This window comes from Lissotriton vulgaris, chromosome 5 (assembly GCF_964263255.1).
Source record: "Lissotriton vulgaris chromosome 5, aLisVul1.2, whole genome shotgun sequence".
Classification (NCBI taxonomy): domain Eukaryota; kingdom Metazoa; phylum Chordata; class Amphibia; order Caudata; family Salamandridae; genus Lissotriton; species Lissotriton vulgaris.
In genome coordinates, this window is record NC_141693.1 from 1156003910 (window position 1) to 1156023489 (window position 19580).

General features: G+C 44.3%; 1 protein-coding gene across 1 annotated transcript in view; it reads left to right on the top strand.

Annotated features, from left to right (window-relative positions):
• SLC18A2 (solute carrier family 18 member A2) overlaps nucleotides 1-19580 on the top strand; it is a 532773-nt gene that overhangs the window by 407885 nt on the left and 105308 nt on the right. Inside the window, exons 7-9 of the mRNA XM_086922918.1 lie at nucleotides 7347-7436; nucleotides 11150-11193; nucleotides 11273-11333. Coding sequence (XP_086779044.1) covers nucleotides 7347-7436; nucleotides 11150-11193; nucleotides 11273-11333 — 195 coding nt within the window. The remainder of the gene's footprint in view (nucleotides 1-7346; nucleotides 7437-11149; nucleotides 11194-11272; nucleotides 11334-19580) is intronic.

The following is a 19580-nucleotide window of genomic DNA, read 5'->3' on the forward strand; positions in this document are numbered from 1 at the left end:
CGACCATCTGTACTGGGTTTAGGGGTAAGGCATGGCCACCTCTATGGTCCTCTATGCCCACCAAACCACAATGGGCCATGTACAGGAAACTAGGGAGCCGGCCAGAGAAAATACCCTGCCCGTAGCTCCTGAGTACATAAAACGTAATGCATTTGGCCTTTGGCCATGCAGAGTTGGGACTGGGCAAAGGGTATGGTCATTGGCCAGGCTCTGCAACCAGCCTCTGTGCCTTCAGAACTGCTAGTGCACAAAGTTCAACAAGGTCCCATGTTCAGCATCTGTATGCACAGAATCCCCAGTGCACGGTATTTGTCCATGTGCATTGACATTAGCATGTGACCTCTGGCCACAATCTACACCTAGGACCTGAATTAGAGTTTGTCAGGCATGGCAACCATGGTGGTCCCATCCATCAAACTCATGGTTCCCTCAATCTATTTAAAGTCAGTGGAACCACCCTGTCTCCTATTGTGGAAATATTTGAGCAACAGAATCTCGGACCCCGCCATATTTGGAGCAGGTGTTTCGCTGCACATGTTTTGTGTTCGGACTGCCAGGGATAGACAAGCAATCAAAGAAATGACCCCATGCATTGTTAGAAGCTTCCAGCATGTCAAGACCATTTGATTTATGTTTTTAATAGCAAACTGCCGATTTGGGAGTTTGCTTTTGAAAAACAAAAATGTTGCTCATTGGCACAATAAACATGGTGCCTGCTCAGTAAAATTACAGTGCATCCATCGTATCCACTGCAAAGGAAGCTCTGCTCTAGGCACAAATATCCCCACCTACCTGATGGAGGTTTCTAAGTATAGCGTACTGTGTGCTGCCAGAAGAGTTCACTCCTCCATGGAACAGTAGACTGACCACCCTACACTAAATCACGACCCTAGCTTCTATGCTCCCTGTGCCCTCTGAACATGGCCATGGCTGCACACATAAGGGTCTAGAGACAGAGCATGGATTTTCCTAATTTTTTTAAAGTCAAAGGTGTTTATTCAAATAGGTTAGGTAATCCAGCCATTTTTGATATTGGGTTGGGGTTAGCACAATGCTGTTGAACTTACAGTGATATCATACAGCAAGACAAAAAAATAACAACAATGTAGATAAAAAGCACAGGGACAACAGCACACTTCATTCTTGGCAGGCAAATGCAAAACAGTACATGTGCTGTACCCAGAGATAAATGTTGGTTTAGCATCAAGGCTGTAGTGCAGCTAGCTGGCCTCATAGACTGCTTTGCACTTCCACAATAACACTTGTAATGACCTCTTATCTACCGTCCCATAGAGCTGCGTGCATCAGTGGTCCCAGACATCATATAATGAACATCATTGGCCATATACAATATGAAAGTGGACCAGACATTAGTAAACATCAAGGGGCCAGGCAAGCATCCATGGACCAAGGTAACAAAGGAACACCCATGACCCTATGCAGTTAGCAATACCAAGGACTCATGGCAGTATTGATATCAATGGCCTATTGCAGTAATGTAGTTTGTAGGGGTTAGAAATACTCTTCCTACTCCCAGATAAGCTAAATGATGGAAATTGTTGGACTTTTGATGAAGTTTGATTTACTTTTCCTCTTTATTCTGCTATAGAAGTGTTAGATTTACTATTTCTACTTCAACATAAGCAACAGTAGGTAAAGTATTGGACTTTGGAGTGTTTAGATTTACTATTTTCACTCCAACATAAGCAAAAGAAGTGAAAGTGTTGGAGTTAGGAAACATTGGATATTCCAATCCAATTCCTTTTTGTTTTAAAAAGACATTTAGATACCACATAACATTATGATAACATATTGATTTACAAATGCAATTAAATGTAATGAAAAATATAATAATATAAAATAATTTTGCAAACAACAACCAAAATAAATACATTTAAAATAAATACACTTCCCTCCCTGCTACACAAAGAAAACTATCACCCAAAAAATTAATAAAAAAATAAACCGATATAAACATTAAAATACTAATTAAATGAAACAAATAACATTAAAATCAATAATAAATATAAAATAAATTTCACAATTTGTTAATAAATACACTTTTTAAAACATTACCAATTAAAATACAACAAACAATATGCATAAAAATAATCAGTCTAATAATTTACATCATTATTTACCAATCAAATGTTTAATTAAAATAATAAAATTACTATGTTGAAAAATGTATAATTTAAATGGCTACCTAGATTATTCTCCTACAAGCCTAACAATACCCTACTACATTGTAAATTAGTGATTTAATTATGTAAAACTAAAATTACACAGTGAGAATAACAAAATACACTTCAAAATTAAAAATAACTATTAATAAATTAAACAATGTACATAACAACAAATTAAGTAGTTAGATAGCACATAACATATTCAGATAATTGAATTTATTAACTTTTCACCCTATTCCCAAGCAAATGCTACAGCCTTCTTTGAAGTTTAATTAGTAACTAAGCCTTAGGAAAAAAAAAACATTACAAATCAAAAATACATGTATAAATAACTAAAATGACAATCAATTTAAAAAATCACGTAATGAAAACAGAATTAATATTTAATTAATGTAAAAATTCATTTTGAATAAAAAATCAATAATGTATAATACCTTCCTACTCGATGCTCCTACAAGCCCAACAACCCACTTCTAAATGATAAATTACTAGCTAAATGTAAAAAAGCTAAAACTGCACATTAATAATGACAAACTAAATTTAAAAATACAATTGCATCCATACAGTAAACATCTTAAAATTATATTTTATGTAACTATATTAATATAAATGATATTGCATACAATATTTTTAAACACAATAATATATACATAAAAATACAATAGTCTTGCCTTCTATATTATGTTCCTCAATATTTTTGTATTGACATAATATTAATGCAACTGAATATTTTGTAAACTATTTTATTGACATTCACCCTTTTAATCATCCACTGTGATCAGGAGACATCGGGTCAATAGATAATCTCCCTCAATGCTCTGCAGGAGACCTACTGCCTGATGAGCAGCTGGTGCCTCTTATCAAGAATTCACTGTCCCACTATGCATTGTTATATTGGAGCATGCTTGAAGGTATATACCTGTTTTTCACCTGCCAAGAATTCCAAAAGGGCCTCCCAAGCATAAACCTATTTAGATAGCACCAAAAGTACGTTCTCCAAAACCATAAATCCCAGTAACGGGGCGGGAAAATGTGTATTCCAAGATATGGTTAGCCTTGGAAGATTGTAAAAACCCACAAACAAGTACATAGGTGGCCATTCATAAACTCATCTCATTCCCCTTTCCAAAGTCTTCGATTTTTACTCCATCTAAGGGCTGGCGTAAATCCCTTTCTAGGGTACAAAGGCGAAAGGATCACCTCCAGATATGCAGGAGGTGGGGGAGAAGGAGTTTCTCCAAACGCAGACATATTTTCACTCTAATGTCTGGTTTCGCATGGGAATCTATTCTTCCCTTCCTGGGTGGAGATTTCCATTAATGTCACATCATCTGCTCTGGAATCCGCATGGAAATCTGCTCCTGGCACAGCTTACAATGCAGAATTCTATGAATATTTGTGAATCCCAGGAAGCAGTAAATGTATACTCTTTACTAATTTCTATGTGAATCAGACCTAGACGTTCATGTTGCAATTCACCAAATCACAGGATTTGCATCCACAAAATTACTTTTTGTTATGTATTGAACCTATTTTACGATTCAGTAAGATGTTACAAATAGCAAAGTGGGTTCAGAAACCCATAATAAATAGCTGTTTGGAAGGGGCGTATTAAGGGCGTTCTTCCAAATAGGGATTCTTTATGGTATGTATCAATGTTTCGCAACCAGAATCCATTGAAGTTTTACAGACTACTCAGAGGAAGTAGAAGATAGAGGCACATTTGCAAATTGGATGGGAAGAGACCCTTCTCCTTTGCGAATATAAACAAAAAAAATGTTTCTCTCAAACAAATAAAAACAAGATTCTTTTTAAATGCAGCCCTGTTTCCTTTAAGGAAAACAGGCTGCATTTTTTTTAAGATGACTTTATTTGAAATGCAATCATATAAATGGTGATCTGCTGACCCTAGCGGATCCACGTCCCTGTACAGGCATTTAATAGTAGTGATCCACAGTTTGTGACCTATCTAATGACTATGATGAGGTAGGTCTGATTATGATGATTCATGATTTTTTAACATGCCTATTAGTACACAGGTCACATAATTCCTTTCCATTTGCAAAGTTGGTGTCCAATTTGCGACTACTTTTTGCAAATGGAAATTTCGAACATCAAGCCCTCGGTTCTTTACTGCAAGTGCCTTGCATGAGATTGAGGTATTTATCGGGACTGGTTAATACCAGCACTGCAGGTGAAGTATTTCTAGGGTCCAATAAATACTTCCTACTCTTTATTATCATTTGGAAATGGGACATAACATGAGGAATTTAGGACATATCCAACTAAATGTTGCATGTCTCTATAATTATTAGGCTTTTTTTACTGGTAAATTTCAGCACATTTTATTTGCTGAAACTGAACTGGAAAAAACGGCAGGGGTGTAGAATTTATTTCATCCATGTAATCACCCCATTGTGAAAACCTTGAAGGGTTAAAAATGCCAATTCCTGCATAAGCAGCAGTTTGCATAGGAATTAGGGTGTGCAAAATTAATGTAATATCCTTTTGCATGTTTCCAAGAAATTTTTGAAAATTATGTGAAATGCTAATCTGGCCAATGATGCTGTATTTTTGCACAAAGTGCATCCTCATGTCAAATTTGGGTGTAATGATCTACGTTAAAAAATAGAGCAAAAAACACAAGTGCAGCGAGCAAGAGCCGCACACTCTTTGTCCGTCACATTGTTCCGGTGCTTCCATAATATGATTTTTTCCTGAATGAACTCCAATTACGCCAAGTTGGCAGTGTAACACAAAAGGCTGGGAATTATGCAAAATAATTAAAAATTCACTTGGACTAGTAGCAATCAGAATTTTGGCTGATACTGGTAATCAGGGCCTTCTAAATGACTCTTCCAAGTAGCTATTCAAGAGCCTTTTTGGTTACACTTTGGTTACACTTCTCACATGCATAGCGGTGCAAGCTATTTCTAAAGATAAATTAAAGGATTTTGATGATGATGGGAAATTTGTAAAGCGCAACAAATACCCTGGGGTGTCTAGGCGCTGCCTTTGATAAATAATGAGCAGAGTGGAACAAAGGGGTGAACTTTTACTGTAAACAACCACGTTTTTAGGCCCTTTCTAAATTTGAGGAGACTAGAATCTTTCTTCAGCATGGTTGGCAAAGAGATCCATAGACTGGCAATAGTAGCCGAGAAACTCTTGCTTACCCATCTAACCTTGTTAACTCTAGGAACAATTAATTTACCAGTTCTGCAGATCTAAGGGCTCTGGCTGGAGTGTATGGCTTTAGAAATTTCTTCAGGTGTGTGGGCCCCGTGTTGTTAAGAGATCTGAAATCAATACATAGTGATTTAAATTGAATCCTCCTGGCTACGGGTAGCCAGTGGGGTCGGACTAACGCTGTGGAGACGGAATCAAATTTATGGATGCCCAACAGTATTCTTGATGCTGCATTCTGAGCCATTTGAAGTTTGTTAATGCTGCACCTCAGAGCACTGGAGAAGAGTGTGTTGCAATAGTCCAGTCGAGGAAATCATCTCTGACACCACCATCTTCCTTAAACCCATAGGTAATGCAGGATTTTCAAGATAAAGAAACAAGCAGAAGTGGCCAAGTTGATTTGTGCTTCAAAGGACAGGTTGGTGTCAAAAATGACACCTAGGTTTTGGCCTTGTGCACTGAATTTGGTAAGGAGCCAAGTTGGATCCAAAATGATGGATTGTTCCCCAGCAGCTAGACTTCGATCTTGAAAGAGTTTAGTTTCAGACAATTGTCTGTCATCCATTTCGCTAAATGGTTAATACAGTCACAGAACCTGGATGCTGTCTGGCTAGCAGAGCTGCTCACTGAGACAACGATCTGAGTGTCGTCCACGTACGACACAACGGGAAAGCCATAACTTTTTACTAGGCTGGCAAGAGGTGTGACGTAGAGGTTAAAAAGCGTTGGACTCAAAGAAGAGCCCTGGGGAACCCCGCAGGGCAGCGTGAAGGGGAATGACACAGCCCCCACTATGGAACCATATCTTTTGTGGTCATTGTCTACCCATGAGCTGTTTTTATTGATCAGGTTTCGTTTTGATTATTTTCATTTGCTTTTAGCAGTTCCAAAGGGGAGTTACAGAGGACAAGTGCTAGCACCCTGTGGCTGCAACGGAGTGTCTCCACAGGACCTGCTGCACTTTGTGTTTTTCTGCACTTTTTACACTGTTCCCCATAGATATTTTTTTATTTCATTACTAAAGAAATTACATTTTAATCAGGTTCGCCCTGCTCTTTTTTATTTACAATTATTAAAACCAGACTGTATCCCTTTTGTAGTAGGTTTTTTAAAATCGGCCCTGCGATGTAGATTATGTATGGAGCACTGACAGTTATCCTCTTCCTCATTATCCTTTGCCTTATGGGTCTGTATTTTGCACATTGTTCATTCAGTTTGTATTTATTTCTTGATATGGCATTGGTGACTATGTTTTAAACTTATTGTACCGTAACTGGTTTTTTAGTATCTCTTTTATGGAATTTCTGTATTTGTTAAATGAATGTATTGTATTGTATTGTGGAACTTTTATGGTTTTATCTTCAAAACCGAATAAAGTATTTTGAATGAATGAATGACACAATGTGTGTACACACATTTGTGTATAGAACCTGTAGGATTGAGTATTATTTTGTATCTTTCCTTCATTTCACTATTATTCCTTAGCCCTAAGAGCCAACTGTGCTATGGCTTGTACAGAAAATGTAACAAGGATAGGTTAAACTTGCTTTGTTTACCTATAGGTGTAAGCTTTGGACATTGTTTCCTAAATCGTAGGTGAAGATCTCAGTGCAAATGTAACCTCAACCATGAAATATTTTTACAAAGATATATGTTATGTTAAGATAACTTATAAAGCGCGTGAATACCCAAGGGTGTCTTGGCACTGAACAAAAATGTCAGCTCAGTAAATGAAATGTCTGGTCTGTTTCCCACACGTGAATATGGCTAGAAAGTATCCCTAGAAACATACTCGGTATTAACCAATTCAAATGTTAAATGATTTCATGGTTGAGAGATCATTTTAAACAATGTTCCATGGTCAGCATTGAAAAGATTCCGTCTGTTATCTTCGCAAGTAATTGCCTTTTTTTAATTGTCGTTCACACTGATCATCGTGCTTTATTGAACGTGTTGCTTTTTCTTCCTCAGTGGGTCCGCCCTTTGGAAGTGTGATGTATGAATTTGTCGGGAAAGCCTCACCTTTCCTGATTCTGGCAGCTTTGGCGCTGATGGATGGAGGTAAGTGAGGACTAAACACCTGTATGGGATGAGTGGTCTGGACAACCCATCAGTGCGATGATATTTAAAGGTTTGGCTAGAGATTTAGGACTTCATACAGAGGTCGACTGTGGGCTGCCAAAAACAGACCACGCCTTCAGACGCCATTTTAGCTAGGGGGTGGGGGGGGGCTCCCTGTGATCTTGATTCTGATGGCAGGGACTCCAATGTCAGAAATTTAGCAGCTCTCCCACCTCACCAAGAAAGGGGAATTAAAATTTTAATTGAGGAGGCGCCCACCGATTTTATTGTAGTTGTAGTGCAACCGCCCAACTGAGACCCTTAGAACTCAGATTCGAAGGAATAAGACCGGGGGTGTTCAATGACCCTCCATGTAGACCATGTTCTAGCAATGAATTCAGGAATTAAATAAACATTGGCCAAAAATTCAAATCTAGGTATCATTATAAGCTATTCAGTTACTTGCTTTCATCCCGATATTATCTTGCAATTATTTTAATTACACTATCAATATGTTTGTCATCGTGTATAGTTATTTGTTGATTTTAGTTTTGACACGAAGAAATGGGGGTATGAGCTATGTGTGTATTCTTGGACTGTACAGTGTTGTTCCTGTTTCATATTTTGACCCCAATGCACAGGAGATTTGGAGATTACTGTACCTAACAAAATAAGCATTGGCAAAGCCAACAGGTCGGGTTTTTTGACATGCTAATGCACAGGGCCGGACTGACTATCGGGCGTTTTGGAATGCTGCCGAGCTGGGGGCTGATTTCACTGCAGTGGGGGCTGATATTGTTGATGGAGACCTGCATGTGCTTCGCAATAATTATAGCAAAATGAATTTCATTCAGTACACGCAGGTCCCCATCAACGAAATCAGCCCCCAGCTCAGCAGCATTCCAAAACGCCCGGTAGACAGTCCAGCCCTGCTAATAATAATAATAATAGACAGTTTATAAAGCACCTGGTAACACCTTCCCGGTGTGTCTCCGCGCTAGTGAGGAAGAGCTAGACACTTTAGCATAGACTGCCCACCCCGACGTGCCCCTATAACCTATACAGATGAGTTTTCAGAAATGCTCTAAACTTGACTTCCGCGCTCTCTAGTCTCATTTCCAGAGGGAGCTTATTCCAGCTGCGGGCAGCCATTACACTAAAGGAGCGCCCTCCCATTCTTGATTTATTAGCCCGCGGGACCACCAACTGACCCGAGCCTCCCGAGCGAAGAGCCCTCGAGGGTTCATATCTGCACACTAGGTTATTCAAATAAGAAGGGGCCCTCTTCCATACAATACGATGGCACATCAGGAGGCATTTATATTGGACTCTTTTCTTAACCGGCAGCCAGTGCAGGGTGTCCAGAGCCAGACTGGAGGCTGCTCTCCTAGGTCGTCTCAAAACCAGACCTGCGGCCGAATTTTGTAGGACTTGTAATCGCCCCAAACTTTTCTCGGTGGCCCCCAGGAATAGCACATTCCCATAGTCCATCCGGGAAGTAACCAGCGCCTGAATCAAGGTCCGTCTGGCTGGCAGGGGGAGTAGGTCCAGCGTTTTATTCAGTGTTTTCAGAACACCAAAGCATTTACCGACTAGTCGTCGGATATGTCCCTCATAAGAAAGGGTGGGATTAACCCACACCCCTAGGTTTTTTTCTCCCTCACATGGTACCAGGGTGGGACCCAGACATGGCGGCCACCCCTCTGATGACCAACTAAGACTATCTCCACCCACTATCAACACCTCCGTTTTAGAGCCATTCAATTTTAAGCAGTGGGAGTCCATCCAATTAGCCAGAGCCTGCATACAGGCCTTAAAGTTGGATGCTGTCATTGCAGGGGCTTGGGACAGAGATAACAGCAGTTGGGTGTCGTCGGCATATGATACTAATTCCATTCCATACGCCTGAACGATCCCGGCCAGGGGCGCCATATATAGGTTAATTAAGGTAGGGCTCAGGGCAGAGCCCTGAGGTACCCCCTGGTCCAGTGCCCTTTCAGAAGAGCGGGCAGACCCCAGTTGGACTTGGAAGAAACCGCCCGTGAGGAATGACTTTAGCCATCCCAAGGCAGCCCCGGTTACACCACCATCGCTAAGACACTGCAGTAAGATGGAGTGTGCTACAGTGTCAAAAGCGGCACTGAGATCAAGCATCACCAGTGCCATGGTGTGCCCAGCATCCGCTCCCTGTCTCAACGTTTCAGTGGCTCTCAGAAGGGCCGTCTCCGTCGAAAAACCTGCCCGGAAGCCCGACTGAGAGGAGTGAAGAATCTCAGCCCTCTCCAGGTGATCCACCAGTTGACGATTTACGACCTCTGCCACTTTGGCCGAATAGGGAAGCAGAGATATAGGTGTCAGATTTTCAAGAACCTTCATACCCACATTCAGCTTTTTCCTGATTGGCAGGACAATAGCCTTCTTCCAGTCTGCCGGGAGCTGTTGGGAGGTGAAGGAAACGTGAAGCACCTGCCTAAACAGGTGTTCAAGTACCTCCATCCCCTCAGCCAGCACCCTGGGAGGCGGAGAGTCGTGCGGGGAGCCTGATTTTACAATGCGGCAGATACTGTGAAGGTCTTCCGACGGGGGGATACCGAAGTGCTCCAATCTCACCGTCAACCCTCCCCGCCCCAGTGGTTCTATAAACTCAAGGCCACTAGCAGGTTGTTCAGAAAAGGAAGCATAAATATTCTTGACTTTCCCATGCAGGAGACGTTGGCACATTAGAGCAAAACACGCAGGAAGGAACCAGTAGGAGCAGATAGAAAGGGCCATAGTTGTAAAGTAGTCCCTCATCCAGTTCAATACAAACACTTTTGAGGAGGAAGAAAGATACACCCTAGGTGAAAGATGAAAACTCCACTGAACAGCGCCAAGCACTGATTGACAAAGTCTCAAACCCATGGCTGGTAGAGGCTTACTATCAATAAAAGCCAGTGCTTGGAAAGGGTGGAACTAAAGTCCACTCTATATATATTATTTGACAGCTGCGCTATCAAAACCCGGACCTATCTGCTCATCCCTAACATCTAGCTGTTAAGAGTCATTGGAAACATGCCACTCCATAGCCGTGCGGGGTTCTGTTCCTGTACCCACTGGTAGTTCTCACACATCCCACTGGAAGCACTTTTCATATTTAGCAGAGAGTCTATCAAAAATTTTATTTTTTAAACCTAGTCGATGATCATTTCATTTTTATTCAGCATGGGATCCGTAATCAGCTTCCACAACTATTGCTGTCTTTATTTATATTTCACAGTGATTTGCCGACTGCTCACTAATTATTCCTCTTACATCTAGAGTAGAAAAAAAAGCTTTTCATGCCACTATTTTCAGGTTATGACATCGTCAAGAGAAAATGTTCCAGCAATATGGAGCTGAATGGGCTTTGGAAGGTGATGTGCTTAACAAACAGCAGCGGTAGGGTACAGAGGACGGATCAGGCTGGAAAGATGGGGAGGCGAATTGGGGATAAAAAACAGTTATGGGCGGAGAGAATAGGGTAAGAATACGGGCATTAGCAGGATGGGGTGTGTGAGCTTTGCTGTATGTGTCTCTTGTGCAGTGGTTGGGGTGTTGGTGCATTATGAGCTGTTTTACAATTGATAAACACCACTTGTCCATGATCTAGAGTGAGTATCTGTTCTACATGTAGGCATTACCCGTTTACTTCTTAAACTCGACACAAGCTGTTTTTCGTTTGTTTTGTGTTGCAGCGCTCCAGCTGTTCATCCTCCAGCCCTCCAGAGTCCAGCCAGAGGTAAGTGGCAAAACTCGAAGCCATGTTTCTTGCGCCAAGAGGAGCCTCGCCGGGCCTCATGTATGCTTGTATCTTACAGAGTCAGACAGGCACTCCGCTGCTGTCACTCATGAAGGACCCCTACATCCTCATTGCAGCTGGTACGTAGCCTTTTACTTCTCCAGCCTGACTTCATTGCGATTGTGAAAGACGATGGCGACTGTGCTGGGACCTCTTGGACTGGTGGGTGTTTGAAGGTCAATAGGTAGCACCCATGTTGCGTTCTATCATCCCATCCATCGCTTCCATGACAATGGCCCTAATGCACAGCTGTCATCAGTAGCTAATACCATGCCCATTCAATCACTGGCCTCTCTCCTGTGGTTTCCAGTTAGTTTATCAGCTGATTGTTCGCTGCTACTAATTTTCAGTGGAATCATTGGTAATGCAGGAATATCACACTCTGTTTCTGTTCTCTGTGGGTATGACTCGTGTTGCCTACTGAAAATAGATTACATAAATGTTAGCATCTCATTCAGATAGCAATGCGCACAATTTACACCACCACCAACTCATTCACGCTCTCTGCAAAACCTGCACTTTACACTCCTCCTCTTATTATCTTATGTAGATTTCCCCATTTGCCCAGGCACCTTCACCACAACATAATTACAGCAAATATAGTAGGGATTCCATGTCCCACCATCTAAGTATCTCAGCTCTCAACAAGCACACTCCATCCACTGCAGGGAAGAAATGCTTACGAAACGAGCAATGATCCAGTACTTGTAGGTATAAAAGAACATTGATTTTCAAACAAAGATAGTAAGGCCTATCCTCCTGGAAGGGCGTCTTCAGTCCTATCTACTGACAGTGTGCTCTCGTGCACACATCGGGGGGAGGGTGGAGTGCTCACTACTTTCTCACTGCCAGAGATCCAAGAAGATTTGTTTCACCTGCCCAAACAGCTCCTTGGAACCAGGGCAGACAGTGCGAGGAGCTTGGAGTCTAAGGAAAGAGAATAGGAGATGAGTGAGCCCATGGACAGAGTGTGAGGAAGATAGGGTACACAGACAGTATTTTGAGCAGGCAGCAGCGGACAGTGTGAGGAGCCTGGCGCACAAAGGGTAGTGGGACGCAGTGACATATGGTGTGAAGCAGCTTGGGTCAATGAAAAAAAAGTGGGTAACTTTCAAAACTCAATATGGGTGTGTTCAATGGTTGTGACTGAAAGTTATAGGGCCTCATTACAATGTCAGAAAGAATTCCGACCGACTCGGTCTTGGAATGGTTTCTGACCGAATCGTATTCAGGGAGTCCAGCCGTCCGATTACGATGTCTCCGAACACTGTTCGGTCAGACTCCCATTGACTTCAATGGGAGCCTGTGTTCCAACCGAATACACAGGTTCCCATTGAAGAAAGGGGTGGGTGCGGAAAACCTTGCACCCTGTGGTGGACTCCCCATGGTGCCTGTCACACTGTGCATGTTTGTGAAGAGGTGACCCATTGGGTACCCCACGGGTCCCAACCGGAGGCCTTGGTTGGAAATGCAGTCCATAGAGCCACTTGGATGCGAGTCGGAAAGCCCAAATGGTTTCCAGCCATAATAATGGGTCGGTCGGAAATGTATCCGAGTAGGTCGAAAACATGGGTTCGGACATGGATTCGGACTAATCGAATGCCGATCGGAGCCTTTCCAACCAACATCGTAATGATGCCCTCAGCATTTAGGTTATGCTTTGAGGCATTTAATAAAATTTCCAGCTTTCCTAAAGGTAAATACGCCTACAATTTCTTTTCTGACAGTCACTAGGCGCAGTCGTCTTTGTGCTCTTGCACTAATAAAGATTAACGTAATAATATCTTTTCATTTCCCCTCCTCAGCACAAAGGCTCCCCTGCTTAGACTTTGCCCATCCCTCTATGTCTCACCCATCCCATGTATACAATCAATCAGTCAATCAGTGACACTTATAAAGCGCGCTACATACCCGTAGGGTCTCAAGGCGCTGGGGGGGGGGGGGGTTGGGGGGGGGGGGTGCCGCTACTGCTCGAACAGCCAGGTCTTCAGCTTCTTCCTGAAGGAGAGGTGGTCTTGGGTCAGGCGCAGGTCGGGAGGGAGGGAGTTCCAGGTCTTGGCGGCCAGGTAGGAGAAGGACCTTCCTCCTGTAGTCGCTCTTCGGATGCGGGGGACGGCGGCGAGGGCGTGGTTGGCTGATCGGAGGTGGCGTTTGGGAGCGTAGAAGTTGACTCGGCTGTTGAGGTAGCTCGGGCCTTGGTCGTGTAGGGCTTTGTGTGCGTGGGTGAGGAGGCGGAAGGTGATTCTCTTGTTGACGGGGAGCCAGTGAAGGTCTCTCAGATGTCCGGAGATGTGGCTGGTTCGTGGGATGTCGAGGATGAGTCTGGCTGAGGCGTTCTGGATCCGCTGGAGTCTCTTCTGGAGCTTGGCGGTGGTACCGGCGTAGAGGGCGTTGCCGTAGTCCAGTCGGCTGGTGACGAGGGCCTGGGTGACGGTCTTCCTGGTCTCGGTGGGGATCCACCAGAAGATCTTCCGCAGCATGCGTAGGATGTTGAAGCACGCCGAGGAGACGTTGTTGACTTGCCTGGTCATGGAGAGGGAGGAGTCCAGGATGAAGCCCAGGTTGCGTGCATGGTCTGTCGGTTTGGGTGCGGTGCCCAGGGCGGGAGGCCACCAGGAGTCGTCCCAGGCGGAGGGTGAGGAGCCCAGGATGAGGACCTCCGTCTTGTCCGAGTTCAGTTTCAGGCGGCTGGTCGTCATCCACTCGGCTACCTCTTTCATCCCTTCGTGCAGGTTGGCTCTGGCGGCGGCGGGGTCGTTGGTCAGGGAGAGGATCAGCTGGGTGTCGTCGGCGTAGGAGATTATGCTGAGGTTGTGTTTGCGTACGATGGCCGCGAGGGGGCTCATGTAGACGTTGAAGAGGGTGGGGCTCAGAGATGATCCTTGGGGGACGCCGCAGATGACTTCGGAGGCCTCTGACTTGTACGGTGGTAGGCGGACCCTCTGTGTTCTTCCGTCGAGGAAGGAGATGATCCATTCCAGCGCCTTGTCCTGGATTCCGATGTTGCTGAGGCGCCGTACTAGGGTGCGGTGGCAGACCGTGTCGAATGCCGCGGAGAGGTCTAGGAGGATGAGGGCCGCTGTTTCTCCATTGTCCATCAGGGCTCGGATGTCATCGGTGGCGGCGATGAGGGCGGTCTCGGTGCTGTGATTGGCTCGGAAGCCGGACTGTGAGGGGTCGAGGGATCCGTTCGTCTCGAGGAAGGCGGCCATCTGCTTGTTGACGGTCTTCTCGATGACTTTGGCTGGAAACGGGAGGAGCGAGATGGGGCGGTAATTCTTGAGGTCGGTGGGGTCCGCTGTTGGTTTCTTGAGTAGAGCGCTGAGTTCGGCGTGTTTCCAGCTCTCAGGGAAGATGGTGGTGTCGAAGGATGTGTTGATGATGTCTCGCAGGTGGGGTGCGATGACAGCGTCGGCCTTGTTGAAGATGTGGTGAGGGCAGGGGTCGGTCGGTGATCCGGAGTGGATGGAGTTCATCGTGCGGATGGTGTCTTCGGTGCTGATCGGGGTCCAGGCGTGGAGGGTGGTGGTGGGGGGTGGTTGTTCGGTCATGGTGTGCGTTGGTTGGTTGTTGAAGCTGTTGTGTATGTCCGCGATCTTGTTGTGGAAGTATGAAGCGAGGGAGTACAAGTTCTCATACCCAGCTAAATTGTGGATTAGTAGCTTACCCACATCTTGGTTTTTCTTTGTCTTCTGGGAAATGAGAGTCTAGTAAAAAACAAAAGATCAAAGTACCAGAATGCAAAGTGGGATCTGGAACTGAATGAGACACTCAGGACTAACATGAAGTTATTTGCAAAAATAGAAATTCACCCCTTTCCCATCTTAGAACAGACATCCCCCGCTACACTACATTGACCCATTCCAGGCATCAAGGTTACTTATCCAGACCGTAATCTTTGTGTGATATGTACCCTTACATGCATTATGGCTAAGGCAAAACTACAAGCATCAGAATGCAAAGAGAATGCAAGGCTGGATGAGGTACTCAAACTCCCTCCTTCCTTCCTTCCAAATACTCTAGTAGTGAGAAGTCAAGAAAACTTCACATCATCTGCCTGGATGTACATAAAGCAACAGTCTCCGAGCACTGAGACATCTAAAGCTCTTACACAGCTATACTACCCTGGTCTGCAGCAGACATTCCTAAAGCAGTATTAAGACAACCGCCCACAGAGGTCCTGTAGTGCATCTGTTTCCCGAGTAGTAGTACACTCAGCTTTCACTCTGTTGCAACATCCACAAGTCCTAAATCCCTATCTTTGCTTCATTGTGCACTTGTATATCCTTCACTGACAGAGCTCCCAGGAAGCTCCTCTTTTGTTACTGTTGTTGGATACACTCCCACTCATTCCAGCAAGCAGTTGAAGGGGGCTCCTCTGTCTGCTGAGATAGTTCAGGTAAGTAAGGCTTCTGCTGCATAGTAGGATCTGGACAGGGGCGTAACGCAGGCCCCCGCAGCCCACGCAGTGCGGGGGGGCCCGAAGCTCCAGGGGGCCCCCTCGGCACTGCACTCTGTTCGGAAAGCTCCGAATTGAGCCCAAAGGGGCCCACTTTACATACCTTGCAGGGAGGCCCCCTCAATTTTCGTTACACCAGTGGATCTGGAACTGAATGAGACACTCAGGACTAACAGATTCAACCGCTTGAAATACTAAACATGGCAACTATTATTTTCCTACTTCGTGTGTTGTTAAATGGTGCATTGCAGTCACCAGTGCACAGCGGTCGTGCAGTCTACAGGTCACCTGTCCCCATTGTTATGTCATGGGCCCTAGGCCCACATGCTGATTAATGACTGACACAGACACCGTGGCTATTGTTGATCAACTGGCCCTGAGCACGTGCGCTCGGGCCCTTTTATTAGCAGGCTCACATCACTCGTGACGCCTGTGAGGGATGTGTGTGGGGGTGCCAGTGTGCCCACTCCCATAGGGGAGTGGCTACTAATTCAGTGTCTTTCGAGACACTAGAACGTGTCTCGCAGGAACACAACACCCGTCAGCAGAGACAGCAGGAAACTTCATATCATGTGTTACACCTCAAGACCATCTTTTAAGTCAACAGCACTTTGCTTCTAAACCCATTCATTTGATTCTAAAATGAAAGCTTCAAGTCCAAGAATGCAAAGCACAGTTAGCTAAAAAGCCCAGAAACTCACATGCCATGAATCCCCTCAGCAGCTGCATCAGAGTTAAGCTAGCACAGGTTATTTGTACGCACATTGTAAACCCTGGTTTTCCCTGTAGGCCGCTTGTTCTAAACCCAGTAAAATGGATGGGGATGAGTGTGTCTTCTGTGCAGATGTAAATGTAAGCTGCATGTGGTGCCTTGAAGTCACGTACGATAGCTCAGAAGCTTAGATTACAGTTAGATTCCCTGCGGGACCAAGCTTGTCTTCTGCTCCTCAAAGAAGACAATATTACCAAGCATTGGTAATGCATCGGTTTGTTATGTGATGAATAATAAGCTGTTTTTATCAAACACCTTCTGGGACTAATGAAAGAGCTCCCTTACAAGCATCATGAGAGTTGAGAGGATGTAGTGAAGCGGCCGGAGCTGCTAACTCAAGAGCTGTCATCCTTGTTTGAGTCTCGGCGGCGCAACATCCTGTGATTTGGGGCAAATCACTTAATTTCTCTAGGTGATATGTTGTGCTATAAAAATCTGCTGCAAGACAAAAAAGCATTAAGAGGCAGAACTTCATAAAAAAAATAGCTGCACCAATGCAAATGTTAACAGTATTTTGACGACAGGAAACTAATAAGAGAAATATACAAGGAACAAGCATTGGTAAATGCAGGAGAATATGCTACAGCCAATAGAAATGGAGGAAAGTAAGTGGCAAGCACAGAAACCAATGAAAAGCCAGGAAAGAGAGAGGGTGGGATGTAATCCCCTGTTAAGTTTATATTAAAACAATAGATTTCACAAGCACAGCACAAGCGATGTGCAGGCGAAACCTAAAAATAGCAACACCAATACTTGTTTGTGGAGCTGGGAGGCAGGAGTGAGGAGCGCCTCTACTGAGCGCCAGTCTCTCTCTACAACTCCATTAAACAACTGCTCACGTGGCAGAAAGTATGAAGTCACGAGGCACAAAGCAGGCATTGTAAGGAGATTGGGGGCACATGGTGAACAGTATGAGAGGTCTTGGGCACAAGTCCAGGCACCGTTGAAGGAGTGTTTCTTCAGATAAGCTACACTGCAAAATAGTTTAAAGCACAAGAACAATGTGAAGCACTTGCGCGCACCTTGACTGACAGTGTCAGGAGCTTTTATCACTCAGAGAGACATTGTGAGGAGTTTGGGCCTTCTGAACAGAGACTGTGAGGAGCTTTGGAGGAACTAGGCCTACAGTGACAGCCATCTGTGTCCCAGTCACAGACAATGTGAGGATTATGGGGCACATAAAGCGGCAGTGTGTGGAGCTGGAGGTTCCATAGGCATAGTATCTCAGACCTACCCTTAAGCAGAGACGTTTTAAGGCAGGGGCAAAGTGGGCTCTGGCCCAGGGCCCCAGCCTTTCAGGAGCCACCTGATAGAGTCAGCTCTGACCTGCAGGGAGTCTTACCCTGATGAGCTTGAATAATTCTTGAACAGATTGTTTAAAATACTGTTTCACTATAATGTATTTTAATGTAATTCAAGTGTGAGTCTATAACAGACATTTTTCAGAGAAATGCTATGTTCATTGTTCATGCAACACCCAAAAAAACGTTTCTCACAGCTAATAAATAGGAGGGTGTCACCGTGATTATTTGAGCAGCTACTGTTTTACAATATTGAAAACACGTGTCTCTATCGGAATATTAGATGTAATAACTTTAGGATTGTGATGAGTGTACCTGAGCACAGTCAGGGACCTGGCCAAAGAGAGGATGAAAGGGCTGAAATTGGTTCATAAATGTAAAGCTGTTCTGAACAGGGGCCCCCAAAGTACGTTCGGCCCAGGGCCCCACAAAATCCTTTCAAATGTTCCTGCCCTACGCGCCTATATGGCGTGGGGACACAAACACAGGGTGTGAGGAACTTATGAAACATGAAAACAGGCGTGGGGAGCTTCTGTGCATTTAGGAATCAGTGTTGGTGCTTAGCCTGAGTTTAGGCACTAGCAGTGTTGCCATGTAACGTAACTGAGCCATAAACAAATAAAGTAAGTTGCTCAGGATCACAAAGTGTGGTCAGGTAGGGAAGCCATGATTGTGGGCAACAACTACCTACCAGATTAAAACTCAAATTGAATCCGTGCCTTCAAACTCGATGCTGGCTGGTTTCTAAAATGAATGCCAACAGTGCACCAATCAAAGAGAGACCCCGTGGCAAGCCTGCCTGTGGCGTCATATTCTGCGAGGTGCCCCTGTCCTGTACAAACAGTGCTGCAAATGGCAGCATCGAACTGCCGGTAGTCACTACCTCGATGTAGTGTTTAATACCTGAGAAGTGCAGGTACTCTCCGAATGAAGTATTACACATCTGCTGTAAGCTGCTGGTACTCTCCCTTTCAAGGTAAAGAAATGGGGGTAATTGGTACGGGAAAATACTCTCCCTTTTCAAGCGCTTAGTACAGAATGTGCGAGATAATTTTAGGTCCAATTACATGTAATCCCCTGGCACTGACTGAGCGTGGTTAACAGCTTCCAAATCACGACAAATGAGCGTGAAACAATTACACTCCCTTGACGATTACAAAGCGAGTCCTTACTCACACCACGAAGTCGTGATGTAATCCCACAGACAATGCCCCCGTCATCTCTTGCTACCTTTGCTGCAAACCTCGTTTTCTTTTGTAAACAAAATAACGCTATTCAAGCTGTACCAACCTGAGAGGAAAAACAACTTGTTTTTCTTTTGTTCTGCACGAAACGCGAATCAATGAGTGTCATGGTCTAATTTATTTAAAAATAAAGTAACCCATTTAAAAAGCTCACACCACAAACTGAATTGTCCCTGGATGCTTGAATAACAGAAACCTATCACAGGGACAGCGTAAGTGATCCAACCTCCAGTTGCAGGAATTAAACTGCACATCCCTAGGCATGACTCCAGTGACCTTTAGGTCTTAATTACGTCGCACCCAATGAAATTGGTTACTGTAGAGGTTGGAATTCATCAGGTGTGAAAAATAGCACATATTAGGAGTTTGCACAAAAAAATGGGGAATAACCCAATTTATCGAACTAAATTCTGCATGTTCCAACAGGGGTTTGGGCAGACAGCCATATTATCTGTGTCACTCGTAACGAGCACCGTAGAGTGAAACCCAAGTGCACCAACCTGATTTTTATTGCACTTCAGGAGTCCGTGCTTTCAACCTCTCCCACTTAC